This window comes from Cricetulus griseus, chromosome 2 (genome assembly GCF_003668045.3).
Source record: "Cricetulus griseus strain 17A/GY chromosome 2, alternate assembly CriGri-PICRH-1.0, whole genome shotgun sequence".
Classification (NCBI taxonomy): domain Eukaryota; kingdom Metazoa; phylum Chordata; class Mammalia; order Rodentia; family Cricetidae; genus Cricetulus; species Cricetulus griseus.
Window position 1 is genome coordinate 152154010 of NC_048595.1, and position 14705 is coordinate 152168714.

The 14705-nt window shown below is 39.9% G+C and overlaps 1 protein-coding gene across 1 annotated transcript in view; it reads right to left on the minus strand.

Moving 5' to 3' along the window:
- Positions 1–14705, minus strand: part of Rab2a (RAB2A, member RAS oncogene family) — a 68522-nt gene that overhangs the window by 9939 nt on the left and 43878 nt on the right. Inside the window, exon 6 of the mRNA XM_027398893.2 lies at positions 14235–14346. Coding sequence (XP_027254694.1) covers positions 14235–14346 — 112 coding nt within the window. The remainder of the gene's footprint in view (positions 1–14234; positions 14347–14705) is intronic.

A 14705-nucleotide genomic window follows, 5' to 3' on the forward strand; every position in this document is an offset into this window, starting at 1 on the left:
TCCAATGGAGGCTAACTAAAGCCAATCTGCCTTAGCTTCTTTCTTTCAGCTTCCTGTTTTTCCCACAAGGCTTCAGTACACTACATTCCAACCAACAGTGGCCAAGGATGGCCTTTTCTCCATATGCTAGCATTTGCTGTGTCATGAAGATCAAGAAATCATGGTAGCTAGAGAAAGCATTCCTTCCCAGACAGAACTTTAAGCATTTCTGTACTTTTCTAGTTTCACACAAACTTCTAATCTTCTAAGTAAAATGAATACAGGGGAGAAAAAGAACTATCAAGTAGTTTAAAGACTAAGAAGAAAACTGGCCAGTGGTTGCACTCAGGAGGCAGAGGTTAAAGACTAAGAAGAAAACTGGCCAGTGGTTGCACTCAGGAGGCAGAGGCAGGCAGTTATCTAAGTTCGAGGCCTGCCTAGTCTATAGAGTGAGTTCCAGGACAGTCAGGGATACACAAGGAAACCCCATCAAAAATAAAATAAAATAAAAAGGAGGAACAAAAATTAAAACTACTTAGAGATTCCCAACCCAGCCCAGTTGAAATGCCCAACATAAAAAAACAAAACAAAACAAAACAAAACAAAACAACCCACTAACAACAAATACTGGTGAGGATGTGGGGAAAGAGCCCTTATACACTTACACTGCTGGTGGAAATGGGAGCTGGAACAGCCACTGTGGAAACTATTATTGGAGGTTTCTCAACAAGCTAAAAACAAACTACCATGTGACCCAGTCAAAGGACTCTTGGGCATATGGCAAAGTCAGATGTATTTACTTACTTGTATGAATGTTTTACCTGAATGTATATATGTGCACTATGTGCATGCCTGGTGCTCAGGGTGGTCAGAAAAAGGCATCAGATTGCCTGCAGCTAGAGTTACAAATCGATTAGGCCACCACGTGGGTGCTGGAAATAGAACCCAAGAATGCTCAAGTTCTACCAGAGACACTTGCACACCAAATGTTTATTGCTGTACTATTCTCAACAGTCAGGTAATGGGCCAGCCTAGATGTCCATCAACAGAAGAATAAACAAAAGAAAATGTGATACACACACAAATGAAATTTTACTCAGCTATAAGGAAAAAATAAAATCATGACATCTGTAGGCTACAAATGTTCATTAAATAAAATATCAGGATTCAGAAAGTCAAATTTTGTGTTTCCTGCTCTGTGTAGATTTAAGATTTTATGTATTTGTATATATGTGTGTATGGATACATGGATATAGTCCATAGGACTAGAAAGAAGACCAAGAGTAGAAAAGTGGTCTTAAGGGGAATGAGGTTAAGAGAATAAATACATGTGATATGAAAGCAGAATGGGGAACCTAAAACCTAAACCTAGACGTGGTGTGCTCATGTGTGCATGGGCTGGCAGTGGGGAAGACACAGCAAGTATCATAGAGGGCACTCCCAAGAAGACCAGCTCTAACCCTATCCTTGAAGCAGGACATTTCAAAAGCAGACAGCACTTGTGTGGAGGAGGAGACGCACTTCACTTTAAAATAGAGTACACTGTGGGGTGCTGGCAACCAAAGGGCCTTGGCTGTCAAAGTATGGAACCTCAAGCTCAGACTGTAGCACCACTAAAGTTTTAAAGAAACTGTAGAGTAATAATAATTTTTCACTCTTTGGAAGATCTCAGACAACAGTGTAGAAGACTGAAAAATGAAGACAGGAAGTCTAAAGGGAAGCAATTAGAACAAATGAAGCAATGGGTGAAAAAGCAATACAGATTAATGGAATGAGGGACTGCAGGATGGAATGAGGACTGAATGAGGAAGTATGAAGGAGAAATATTGGGGGCTGGGTCAGAACAGTAAGGACTCTAAGCTCAGGGTGGCCAGCCTATGCACACAGGTTTGAAGAACACTCACAAAGCACTCTCTAGGGGAGCTGAACTTTAATAAAAGATGATATCTGAACTTGGATTTAAGGAGAATCTCCACTCAACCTTGAAAAGTTTCGAGAGTCAGAAAGAAGAGATTGTGTCACTAAGCTAAAGAAGCTGTTTCTAAGAGTAGCCAAAGGCACCCAAGAGACTGTTCAAGGTAGGAATGGGAATCCATTTGTTAGCTATGGCAATCATAAAGGTAGATGAGTTCACCCATGGGGAAACACTAGGTTAAAAAAAAAAAGTGTGGTGACACTTTGTTTATGCTAAAGCAAATAAAGCTTGCCTGAAGATCACAGTGTAGAGCTAACCACACAGGCCAGGTAGTGGTGGCACACACCTTTAATTCCTGCACTCAGGAGACAGAAACAGAGGATCTCTATTAGTTCAAGGCCACCTTGGGCTACACAAAATTGATCCAGTCTAAAAGAGAAGCAGAGCTCATACAAAGCTGATCCTAGCACTTAGGATCCCACGCCCTTAATCCCAGAACTAGGGAGGTGGAGACTGGAGTGATATGGTTGGGTAGAGAGAGGAATATAAGACTGGAAGAGACAGGAACTCAGTCAGTGCAGTCTGGGGCAGTCAGTCTGAGGATGCTATCTGAGGATGCAGCCTGAGCAATGGTAGAGGTAGTGGCTGGCTGCTCTGCTTTTCTGATCTTTCAGATTTCACCCCGATAGTTGACTCTGAGTTGTTTTTACTAAGACTTACGTTAGGACGAGTGCTTAAAAAAAAAAAAAGGATTAAGGAAACTCTCACTGGAGACGGGAGAAAGAGAACATACTCAGAACTGGAGTGACAGGCTTTTAAGATAGTGGAGACTGATTATGTAATTACATGATGCTGGCAAGGAGTGGCTATAAAAGCAAGGGCTGGAGATCATGAGAGGAGGGTTCGAAACACTGTGCCTGAGGAGAAGGGTGCTGGCCTTTACTGTGTGGTAACTGAGCTGGAGGTGGCACTGCGGCAGGAGTCTTGGGCAATCTACACATACATTGTCACCGGAGACCACTCATCCAAGACAATCCATCTTTACAAAAGCCTGTGAGATATTTGAATCAGAAGACAGTAGTTTTTATGCTGCCTGCCACATATAAGTGGGACCATCAAGTCAGAGCGGAAAAGACATACTGGGCTGTGTTAACAGATTTATAATTTTCCCCAAACACACACACACACACACACACACACACACACACACACACACACACACACACACAGTGTGGGGGGTATGCCTAGAAAACTAGGAATTACATAAAACAACAATTTTCTCTCTGAAACAAGGTTTTACTCTGGGCCTAGGCAAGCCCCAAACTCACAGCAACTCTCCTACCTCAGCCTCCCGAGTGCAAATATTACAGGCATGAGTAACCACACCTCACTTCTTCATTAGAATTCTCTAATGAATACACAACTGTGAATTCTGGTTCTTGAAAACAATGGATAACACACATTAGCACACTTTAAGAAAACTCCCTCTGAATGGCCGACTGCATCACTATTATTAGCATGTACAGTCTTTGGACATTAAAAAGACCAGTGACAGTTACTGAATGTGTCAAAGGTGAATTATCAGGGGGAAAACAATAGAACAAGAATATTCATATTGAAACTGGTTTTCTTAGGTTTCTACTACTGTGATAAATGCCACAGCATGAAGCAGCTGGGAAAGAAAAGGATTTAACCTCATACAATTCAGGTGACAATCGGTCTATCACCAAGAGGAGGAAGTCAGGGCAGTAATTTGGAAGCAGGATCTGGAGCAGAGACCACAGCAGAGTACTGACTTTCTCCCATGGCTTGCTCAGCCTGCTATCTTTCTTCTTCAATTTCTTTTCTCTTTTTGGTTTTTTAAGACAGGGTTTTCTCTGTGTTACAATCCCAGCTCTATAGACCAGGATGGCCTAAAACTTAGAGATTCATCTGCTTCTGCCTCCTGAGTGCTGGGATTAAAGGCGGACATCACTCAACCTGCTTTCTTATACACTTCAAGACCACAAGCCCAGGGGTAGCACACTACCAGGGGTAGTTCACCATGGGCCTAAGGCCTGTTCATAGCAGCACTATTTGTAATAGCCAGAACCTGGAAGCAACCTAGATGCCCCTCAACTGAAGAAGAATGGATAGAGAAAATGTGGTACATTTACACAATGGAGTACTACTCAGCGGGAAAAAACAAAACAAAACAAAACAAACAAACAAACAAAAAAAACAATGGAATCTTGACATTTTCAGGAAAATGGATGGAACTAGAAGAAACCATTCTGAGCGAGGTAACCCAATCACAAAAAGACAAACGTGGTATGTACTCACTCATATGTGGATTTTAGACATAGAGTAAAGGATTGTCAGCCTACAATCCACACTGCCAAAGAAGCTAATAAACAAGGAGGACCCTAAGAGAAACATACATGATCCCCTGGAGAAGGAGAAAAGGACAAGATCTCCTGAGCAAATTGGGAGCAAGGGAGGAAGGGGGAGCTAGGAGAATGAGAAGGGGAGAAGAGGAGGGATGCAGAGGACATGAGGGAGCAGAAAGGTTGAGTCAGGGGAAGAATAGAAGAAAACAAGAAAGGAGATACCATAATAGAGGGAGACATCTAGGTTTACAGAGAAATCAGGCACTAGGGAAAGGTCTGGAGATCTACAAAGATGACACCAGCTAACAATCTAAGCAACAGAGGAGAGGCTACCTTAAATGCCCTCCCCTGATAATGAAATTGATGACTGTCAAAATGCCATCCTTTAGCCTCCATCCAGCAGCTGGTAGAAGTAGAAGTAGACACCCACAGCTAATCACTGAACTGAACTGGAATCCAGTTGCAGAGAACGAGTGATGAGCAAATGGGTCCAGACCAGGCTGGTGAAACCCACAGAAACAGCTGACCTGGACAATGGGGAGCTCTTGGTCCCCAGACTGATAGCTGGGATACCAGCATGGGACTGATCCAGACCCCAGGGTTTCAACGAGGAGACCTCGAAAATCTACAGGACCTCCTGTAGTAGTTCAGTACTTATCCCTAGCATAGGTGTGGACTTTGGGAGCCCATTCCACATACAGGGATACTCCCTGAGCCAAGACACACAGGGGTGGGCCTAGGCCCTATCCCAAAGGATATGATAGACTCTGATGACCACCCCCCATGGAAGGCCTCACCCTCCCTGGGGAGCAGAAAGGATATGTGATAGGTAGGGTTTTAGGTGTGTGGGGGGTATTAGGGGAGGAAGGGAGGGAGTGGGAACTGGGGAGTGACATGTAAAACAATCTTGTTTCTAATTCAAATTTAAAAAAAAGGATAAAAAAATTGTACTACTGATTTGCCTACAGGCAATCTGATAGAGGCATTTTCTCAACTGAGGTTTCTCTTCTCCTTTAACTCTACCTTGTGTCAAGCTGACAGGAAACCACCAAAGGCCCTTATATTACATTGCCATTTAGGAAAATGAAGTCTGAGGGGTACTTCTACCACATTTATGGATGTATTCATTCAGTGTTCGAAGTCACCACCATAAGCTGTATAGAATCTACTCCATAAGAACAATATACTCTCAAAAAAAAAAACCAATATACTGTCAGTATATTGCTATGTGAAATTATAATCTATGTGAAAATTATAACTTATAATTTGGAAAATACATAAAACCAGTAGTTTGCTAACAAAAACATGTTTATAATGAAGAAGACTTACCATGTTTGTGTGTAATTAATGTTTATGCATACATGTATTTGTGTGTGTATTATGTGACCCCCTCTTCACTTCTCCTTAGACACACCTGAGACATTTTACCTTCACAAGTATCTAATTTAGGCATAATTGGGTATCACTTTGTTTTCATCGTTCTTATAAATTAATTTGAAAGTATTATTTTGATGCTGTTTTAAATTTAAAATCCTAGTTTAAGGAAGATGCCTCAGTTCTGATAAGAAGGAAACAGTAGGCTCATCAGAGGCTATTATTAAAGAAAATGCACCAAGTAGAGCACTGCTAAAGAAGGATGCTGGTGGGACTTGGATCCATGGACTAGCATCAACAGGACATGTTATAATACTGCAGCATCTGTGTCAGAAGCAGCCCACTGAACAGAGTAGATGCTGTCTTTGTTCTTCTTTTAGGCCATCAGTGAAATAAAGCATTTTAAATATCAAAATCATAGTACCTTTTTACAGAAAGGTCCCATAAAGACTCCTAAGTGTCATACTTAACACAATTTTACTAACTTAATAATGTGAAAAGTAAATTCAGTGTTCAAGAATTCATAAAGTATACTTTAATCTTTATAGTCTACTAATAATACTTTATAAAGGACTACATTTAATGAAAGTTGATTATTAGCATTTTTAAAGATTCATTTATAGTTTTTGTGTTTAAGTGTAGTGCTTGTATGTGTCTAGTGTACCACAGGTGTGTAGGTGCCCACAGAGGCTAGAAGATGGCATCAGTTCCCCTATAACTGGATTTACAGATGGATGGGAACTCCCTCGTAGGTGTTAGGAACTGAACCCAAGTCCTCTGGAAGAGCAGCCAGTGCTCTTCACCATCAAGTGACCTCTTAACTATAGGTGGCCTCTTCACCACAAAGTTGATGGTTAATATTTCATCAATTTTTTTTTATTTTGACACAGCTGTCAACTGGTATGCAAGTGTATGAAGTAATATAATCACCTAATGTGGCTTCTCCTTAGTTTTCCCACTGGTGATTTCCTAGAAAATCATAGTACACTGTTACAACCAAAATACCAAAACAAACAAACAAACAAAAAAGGTAATTATTTTAAGACTGTGTGGCAGGTGAGTAAGAAAGGTCCCATAGGCCTATTTCACTGCTTAGTCACCAGGAGGTAGAACTCTTTGGTAGAATTAGAAGGACTAAGTAGGTAAGATGTGAGCTTGTTGGAGGAAGTGTTCTACTTCCTGCTGCCTGCAGATCAGGAAGTAGAACTCTCAGCTAATTCTCCAGCACCATGTCTGCCTATAATGTCCCCACCATGATGATAATGGACTAAGCCTCCGAAACTGCAAGCCAGGCCCCAATTAAATGCTTTCCTTCATAAGAGTTGTCTTGGTCATGGTGTCTCTTCACAGCAATAGAACAGTGACTAAGACATTCTTAACTTTTGTCTTTTTATAGCCTCATGCACTTCCTCCCATGAAACACCCTCCTTGGCCCTGGCAGTGACTCATCTGTTCTGTGGACTCTAATTTCATCACCTCAAGGAAAGGGGGCAGAAGGAATCACACAGTGTACTAGGCTTGGTGTTTGACTTCAGTGAGCTCACTTGCCTTGAGGTTCATCCAGTATTTTCACTTACCAACCGTTTCCCGCCCCCCTCCATTTTATTTTTTAGTAAGAAGTTTCCTTAGACCCAAAGGCACTAGGTTACCTCTATCTTGGGACCATTATGAATAAAGCTGTTATGAATACCAGTCTATAGTTTTCTGTGTAGATACTCATTTCTCTTCAGTAAGTGCCCAGGGGTATAACTGATAGGTTGTTTGGTAGCTCCATTTTAGTGTAGACTGCTAAAATGTTTTCTAGGGTGGCTGTGTCACTCAGTCCTACCAGCCATGTGTGAGTGATCTAGAGTCTGCATTCCCCACCAGCATCTGGTGCTGCCATTCTCTCACCTCTCACTTGAGCTATTTTGGTAGGTGTAGTGCTATATCTCCTTGTGTACTGACTATTTGTTTGAGACAAGGCATCATTATGGAGCATTAGCAGGCCAGGAACTTACTCTGTAGACTAGGCCGGCCTCAACTCAGAGATTCACCTGCCTCTTAAAGGTAGGCACGAGAGAGAGAGAGAGAGAGAGAGAGAGAGAGAGAGAGAGAGAGAGAGAGAGAGAGAGACTGACTCACTCCTTTGGAGGCAAATATGCCTAGGTCCTAAGTGTCCTACTTTTTTCTCTGCTGAAAGATAAACAGTTGAACATTTTATATATAATTGATTTTTGTATTTATCATGTATCCACCAACCTTGCTGAACTACCTTAATAATTCTAGACTTATCTTGTAAATTCCTGGAAAATTTCCCACTGATGTAATTATGACACTCACAGCTTTATTTTTTCTGTCCTGAGCTGTATGTACATCTTCCTATTTTCTAATAGTGTGCAGGCTAGACCTTCCATCAACATGCTCAGTAGAGCAGAGACAGGCATTTTTCCTTGTTCCTGAACTAAGGGGCAAAACATCAGGCTTTCTGTAATGAAGGACACCATTAGCCTTATTCAGATGTGGTGTGTGAGGAAATTCTCCTTTTCTGAGACACCCACAAAAAAAAGAAAAAGACAAAAGAAAAGAAAAAAGTAAAGTGCCCGAGTGAGTGAATAGTTTTATCAAACACTTTTTTTGTATCAACTGATATGATCAGGTTACATGATTCAATTTTGGATACCAAGTAAGCACTGATGATTTTAGAGAAATTCATTTGGGCATGATGTATATATTTTATATATACACACATACATGTATACATACTGAAATTCTACTTGCTTGCATTTTGTTGAGGACTTTTGTCTATGTCTCTATAAAGTCTGTACTTTTCCTCTATTTGTATTGTCTTTGGTTTAGGGTCGAGAAATGTTATTTTCATAAAATAAAAAGGAAAGTGTTACTTTTTGCTTTCTGGAAAAGATAGTCTAGAAGTGATATTCCTTTTTTTCTTAAACATTTAGAATTCTCAAAAAACAAAAACAAAACAACAAGAACAAGCAAAAAAAAAAAAAAAATCTGACCCCACAGATTTCTTCTGAGGAAGCCCTTTTCATTTGTTTGTGTATGTGTTTGTTTTTTCAGACAGGGTCTCTCTACATAGCCCTGGCTGTCCTAGAACTCACTGTGTAGACAGGGACTTTGAACTCATAGAGATCCAATCGGCCTGTCTCCCAAGTGCTGGGATTAAAGGTGTGGGCCACCACACCTGGCTCTAAGAAAGCTTTAAATTATGAATTCAACTTCCTTAACAGTTTAAATGACTATTCAAATTAATTATTTCAGGAGCTTTTACATAGCTGAACATATGAAGTTCCTGGAGTGTGGTGACACTCCCACTTTTCTCCTAGACTTTGAGGAAACACCTTTCCATCTACCACACCACTGTTTCCATAAAAAACAACTCCCTATTTTGTCTTGTTAGGTTAATCATAGTGAAAAATATGCAGTCAAGAAACTGCAGCTCTGGCAAAGACGCACACAGTTTAGCAATTCTTGCCAATATTTACCTCACCACTACTGTATATCCCACAAGGAAGTCAGAAGTCTGTATTGGCTCAGTGGTTCCTTTGACCTGGTTCCCCAAGCCCATATTTAAAGCTCTCAATGCTACCAGATGACTGTGGGATGTTTAAGTACTGTCAGAACATGATCACAAGGCTGGATACACAGACTGAAGAGAGAGGATCAGGATAGAGAGAAGCTGGTCCTTGATGATGTTGCTGGGCTGCTGAATCTTATCCAGGAGTCCCTCTATCTGAATTTACAGGAAATAGTCTTTTTTTTTTTTTTGGTTTTTCGAGACCGGGTTTCTCTGTGGCTTTGGAGGCTGTCCTGGAACTAGCTCTTGTAGACCAGGCTGGTATCGAACTCAAACTCACAGAGATCCACCTGCCTCTGCCTCCCGAGTGCTGGGATTAAAGGCGTGCGCCACCAACGTCTGGTGGAAATAAATAGTCTTAGTGGTTGTCAGTCTTCCGTTTGTTACTGATGTTGGTAGCTTTGTTTCTTCTGGACAGTCTTGCCAGATGTTTCTCAACTTTATAGATGTTTTTAAAAAATCCAGCTGTTTGTTTCACTGATTCTTGTTTTCAATAAAATTGATTTTTCCTCCCTCCCTTCACATAAGGTTATCTACACAGCCCAGACTGGCCTTGAACTGATGATCTTCCTGCCTCAGCCTGGGAGACATTACAAGTATGTACTACTATGCTGTATATCATTTCCTACAGGGCAGCCTCAACAGTTTGCCCCAAATTACCATACTACAGTTGTATTCATACCCAGTTCACTATGTTTTTGTATTTTTGAGACCTCCTCTTTGACACACAGATTAGAACCATACTTAGTTTATTTACAAGTGTTTCCAGCTATATGCTCTTGAGTTCTAGTTGAATTCTACTGTAACCTGGCTTCAATACTTTAAATTCTATTTTTTATTTTATGACCCAGTATTTTGTCTATGGTGTGAAGGCACTTAAGGGAGCTTATATTTTCTAACATTACCTGTGGACATAACTAGTTCTCCTTTCAATTGTACCGGTTTTGCCTTAGGTATCTTAAACTATGTCTGATAAAGACTTCCTGGTGAGCTGACCTATTATGGTTTATATATGCCTTTGTCTCTGGCAAATATTATTATTATTTTTTGCTCTTATATTTACTTCATTTGTTATTAACATAGCCATTTCTACTTTCTTTCCTTTTTTCCCCCCCCTCCTCCAAGACAGAGGAGGAGGCTGTCTGTGTAGCCTTGGCTGTCTTGGAATTTGCTTTGTAGACTAGGCTAGAGTAGAACTCACAGAGATTTGTCTGCCCAGGGACTGGTATTAAAGGCATGTGCTACCCACCACTGTCTGGTTTCCACTTTCTGTTATTTATGTTTAAACAGAATTTTCTCAATTACTTCACTTTCAATCTCCCTATATTGTTATATTTGAAGTTTCTTGTTGACTCCTCGTAGCTGAGATATATTATTCAATCCTCTCTGCTTATCTCTAACCTTTTATTGAGTTCTCTATTATTATTATTATTATTATTATTATTGACATATAAAGCCCAAGTCTATCATGCACCCCCTTCCGTCTTTTCTATGCATGTGTGTTTTAGCAGGGCTCACTTCTATTAGTCAAAAAATTCTAACATTATGCCAGCCCTTTTAAATGCCTTTATTTTGAAACAGTGCCTCCCCTAAATTATCCAAATTGTTATCCTCCTATATTGGCCTCCCAAGAAGCAGGGATTATAGGAATGCATTACCATGCCCAGCTTCCTGCTTTCTTTTGCTTTAAACATTTATTAGACTTAAATTTGATTTATATATTATTTATTTCTGGTGTAAGGTATTATAACATACACATATAACTAACCACTGTCTACTAGTGCTTTTGTTTTACCAAACCTAGTAAAGCTTAGAGACCTTACTTTCTGTGATGTGCCTTTATTATCTGTGGTTTAAAAGATTTGCCCTTGCCTACACTGATAATTACATTGAGCAGGGTTGCTTCAACCATCAGACATACTTTGTAACACTCAACAGTGCATCATATTCAGCTTTACTTTTAGTTATGTTTTCTTTTATTAGAATGCTCTATTTTTCTTTTATCATTTCATTTCCTATAGACATTCATCTGTGTTAGATCTGCAGTTGACTTATTTATCTGACAATGCCTTGATTTTTCCTTCATTCCTGAAAGATACTTGTGGTAGGTAAAAGATTCTAGGTTAACAATTCTTTCAATCAGTTCTTGAAAGATGCTCTACTTTCTTCTGGTTCCCATGGTTTCTTCTGAAAAAATCTTATGTATATGAGTGCTTTGTCTATATGTTTATACGTGGGAATACTCATAGAGGCCAGATAAGGGGGTGGGAACCCGTGGAACTGAAGTTACAGATGATGGTGAGCTGCCACATAAATGATGGGAACTGAACCCCAGTTCTCTGCAAGAGCGGCAAGTGGTCAAACCCTCAGAGCTACCTCCCCAGCCTGGTTTATGGCTTCTGATGAGAAATCTGTCTCTTGAATTGCTGTGGCCCATACTCCAAATACCCAGGGGTGTTGTTTCATTTAAAGTTTTCTTTTTCTTTCAGAAATTTGACCATACACAGCTTTCTTTGCTATGGATTTATTTGGTGTTATTCAGTTTGGGTTGGCTTAGCTTCCTCTGAGTATCTTTTCAGAGAAATATCCTTTCCCTTCTTCTTTCAGGACTAATAATACATAACTACTTTTGTTACAATCTCACAAGTCTATTTGGTACTATTCATTTTCTCCCCAGCCTATTTTGTTTTTCCTGTTGTTTTAGACAAGCCTCTTCAAAATATATTTTTTGGGATTCCAGGGATCAAAGCCAGAGTTTAATGCATATGGAGACAAATGCTATACCACTAAGCTACACCCTTACTCTATCTCTACATTTAAAATGGGTAATTTATATTGTTTTAAAAAATTAAAAAAAATTTATTTTTATGTTATACACTTTTATGCCTATGCACAACATGCCTGCATCATGTACAAAGGCCAGAAGAGGGCAGCAACTCCCTGGAACTGGATTAGGTTGTTGGCTTCCATGTGGGTGCTGGGAATACAGGTTTTCTGGAAGAGCAGCCAGTGCTTGTACCCCCTGAACCACCTCCCTGCATCAGCTTCTGTTGTTTAATCATGTCATTTGCTATTTCTTTTCTCAGTCTATTTTCTACACCCCATCAGACTAATTTCAATTATTATACTTTTAAGTTCTAAAACTTCTTTTTAAAGTTTTGGTAGTCATTCCTCAGGAGTACCCTGGCTTCATACTGATAACAGTTCCAGGGTCACACCAGTCCTCTATTCACCTACAGAGTCTTCACATGCCTGAGCCTATGAGGGAGCTGGAGGAGGAGTTGGGAGCTGGGAATGCTAGCAATTCATGCTTCTCAGTTGTGGGTGGGTGATGCAGGTATGCTGTTTGAGATTGTGACTGACACCCTTTGGAGTCTAGAGTTTTAGCACCCCTGTGGGCTTTATGAAGACACACATTTCATGACCTTGTTGGCCCTAGTCTACAACAAGCACCCTACAATCCACAGATTCCCTAAGAACTTTCTGTTGCATCCAGATGCCCCTTTTCTTTTTTAGTTGTACTTGGCAACAGGAAAGGTTACGCTAGTCTCGCTTGTTAGTAGCACTAGTAAGCTATCAGGTTAGTCTCAAACTCACAGCAATTCTGAGTCAGCCTCTAGAGTGCTGGGGTTACAGGCATTCCTCACTATGCCCCACTTGGTTCCACTCTTTTTAGATAACAGTATAGTCATCCATCTTATTAAAATACTTCATCACAGTATGTTTAGCTTTCGAGAAGCAAATTAGTTTTCACTGTTAAGTAAAATGCTACTTTGTTATGAGTAATGCAAATTCTTGCTCAGATGAAACTTAAACAATTAGTCTATAAATCATAAACACAGATTTATAGTGCTTCTCATCTACTCCAGAAACATACATTTCATTTGAATACTCAACTAACAGGTCAACAGCATTTACTACAAATGAACTCTGTTTGTTGAGGGAAAAAAAGCACACAAAGGCTAATGTAAACTTTTTGCCTGAATCGAAGCCTTGTTATCTGATCTCACAGTGTGATTCTTCCTTAATGCAGATATGTTTCAGATGTCCTGAAACCCTTCCCCACCAAAGACTGGCCTTCATGATTTCAAATGCAACACCACCAAGAGAGGAGAAGCTCCCTGAAATAGCTTCATATATATGTGTGCATTTCTACTTGAAGACTGACAAAAGGGTGGAAGAGATTTCTCACTGGTGTTCTGTGTGAAGGGAAATGCATGCTATTAATCTGTAATTACTGCTCCTAACAAGCACTAGTTAGTGCCTATAGGAAATACATTTAGAATCATCACAGGGGATCTCATCAAGTATCGATAAGTGTATCTTACCAAGGAGGACTTCTTCATTGAATAAACCATGTCACAGAATTACTACAGTTAATTTCTGAATTTAAGGGTTAATTTGAAGAACACCGAGCATTAATTTAATATTTACTAATGAGATACTGGGTCTAAAGTGCTATGCTAGCTGATGCACAAAGCCCTTTTCTTGGCTATACTTAAGGCAATGAGCTTTTCCAGCCACTATTTGCCTGGGTCTCTTTCATTTTTATAAGCTGTCCTCACACAGGAGGCACAAATTCAGCATTACTTCAAGGAAACTACTTAGTCTAATTTCCTCTTTTGATAAAATACAGAATATAGTAATTCTAATCATCTATGTGTAGTATATCCAAATAATATCCCTCACATGAAAATGTGTTCAGAAAACTGATATTTGGGCTGACTAGATCAATGAAAGAATATGAGATAATGTAATTTTCACCCATTAAAGACAGCAGGATTCCCACACAGCGATACTGCACACAGATGTACTGACATAGGCAGGCTGCAGGGCTTCAGAAGACAATGCAAGAGCCAGATAGGAAATACATGTCATAAAGCATTTCAAAGAAAAGCAACTGTTCTATTTTATTATATTCAACAACTACTTAAACTTACACAATAAAGACCAGTCGATACAATGTTAAGGACTATGGAATAGTCCTGTAAGCAAATGGATGAAGCCTCTCACTTACCTCCTCAACATTGGAAGCAGTCTTGGCAGAAGTTTCCATGAAGATAAGTCCATGCTCTCGTGCAAAAGCTTCACCTTCTTCTTTTTTCACCTCTCTCCTAGATTCTAAGTCACTGAACACAGAGAAGGAGTTATATTAGTTACTAACATAGTACAAATAAGGGAGTCAGTCAGTGCGAAATGCACCATGGGACTTGACAAGTGATCATATTTTCAACAACTGCGTACATAAGAATTAGCTGCATTATTCATAGTGTTATGAAGGTCAAAATGCTTGAAATACATTGCCTACTTTCAAGTGACTAGAATTCCAGCAGAAAAAGATTCCAAGTCCAAGTTCCAGAATGTTAAGATGTTGATAGCAGTAGCAGGAAGGCAGCTAGAGTATAGCATTCCATTTTCAAACACAGTGGGCTATCTAAGTGGAAAGTCACTTGGCTAAAAGGAACAGTTTAAAGGAGGAGGACTAGCC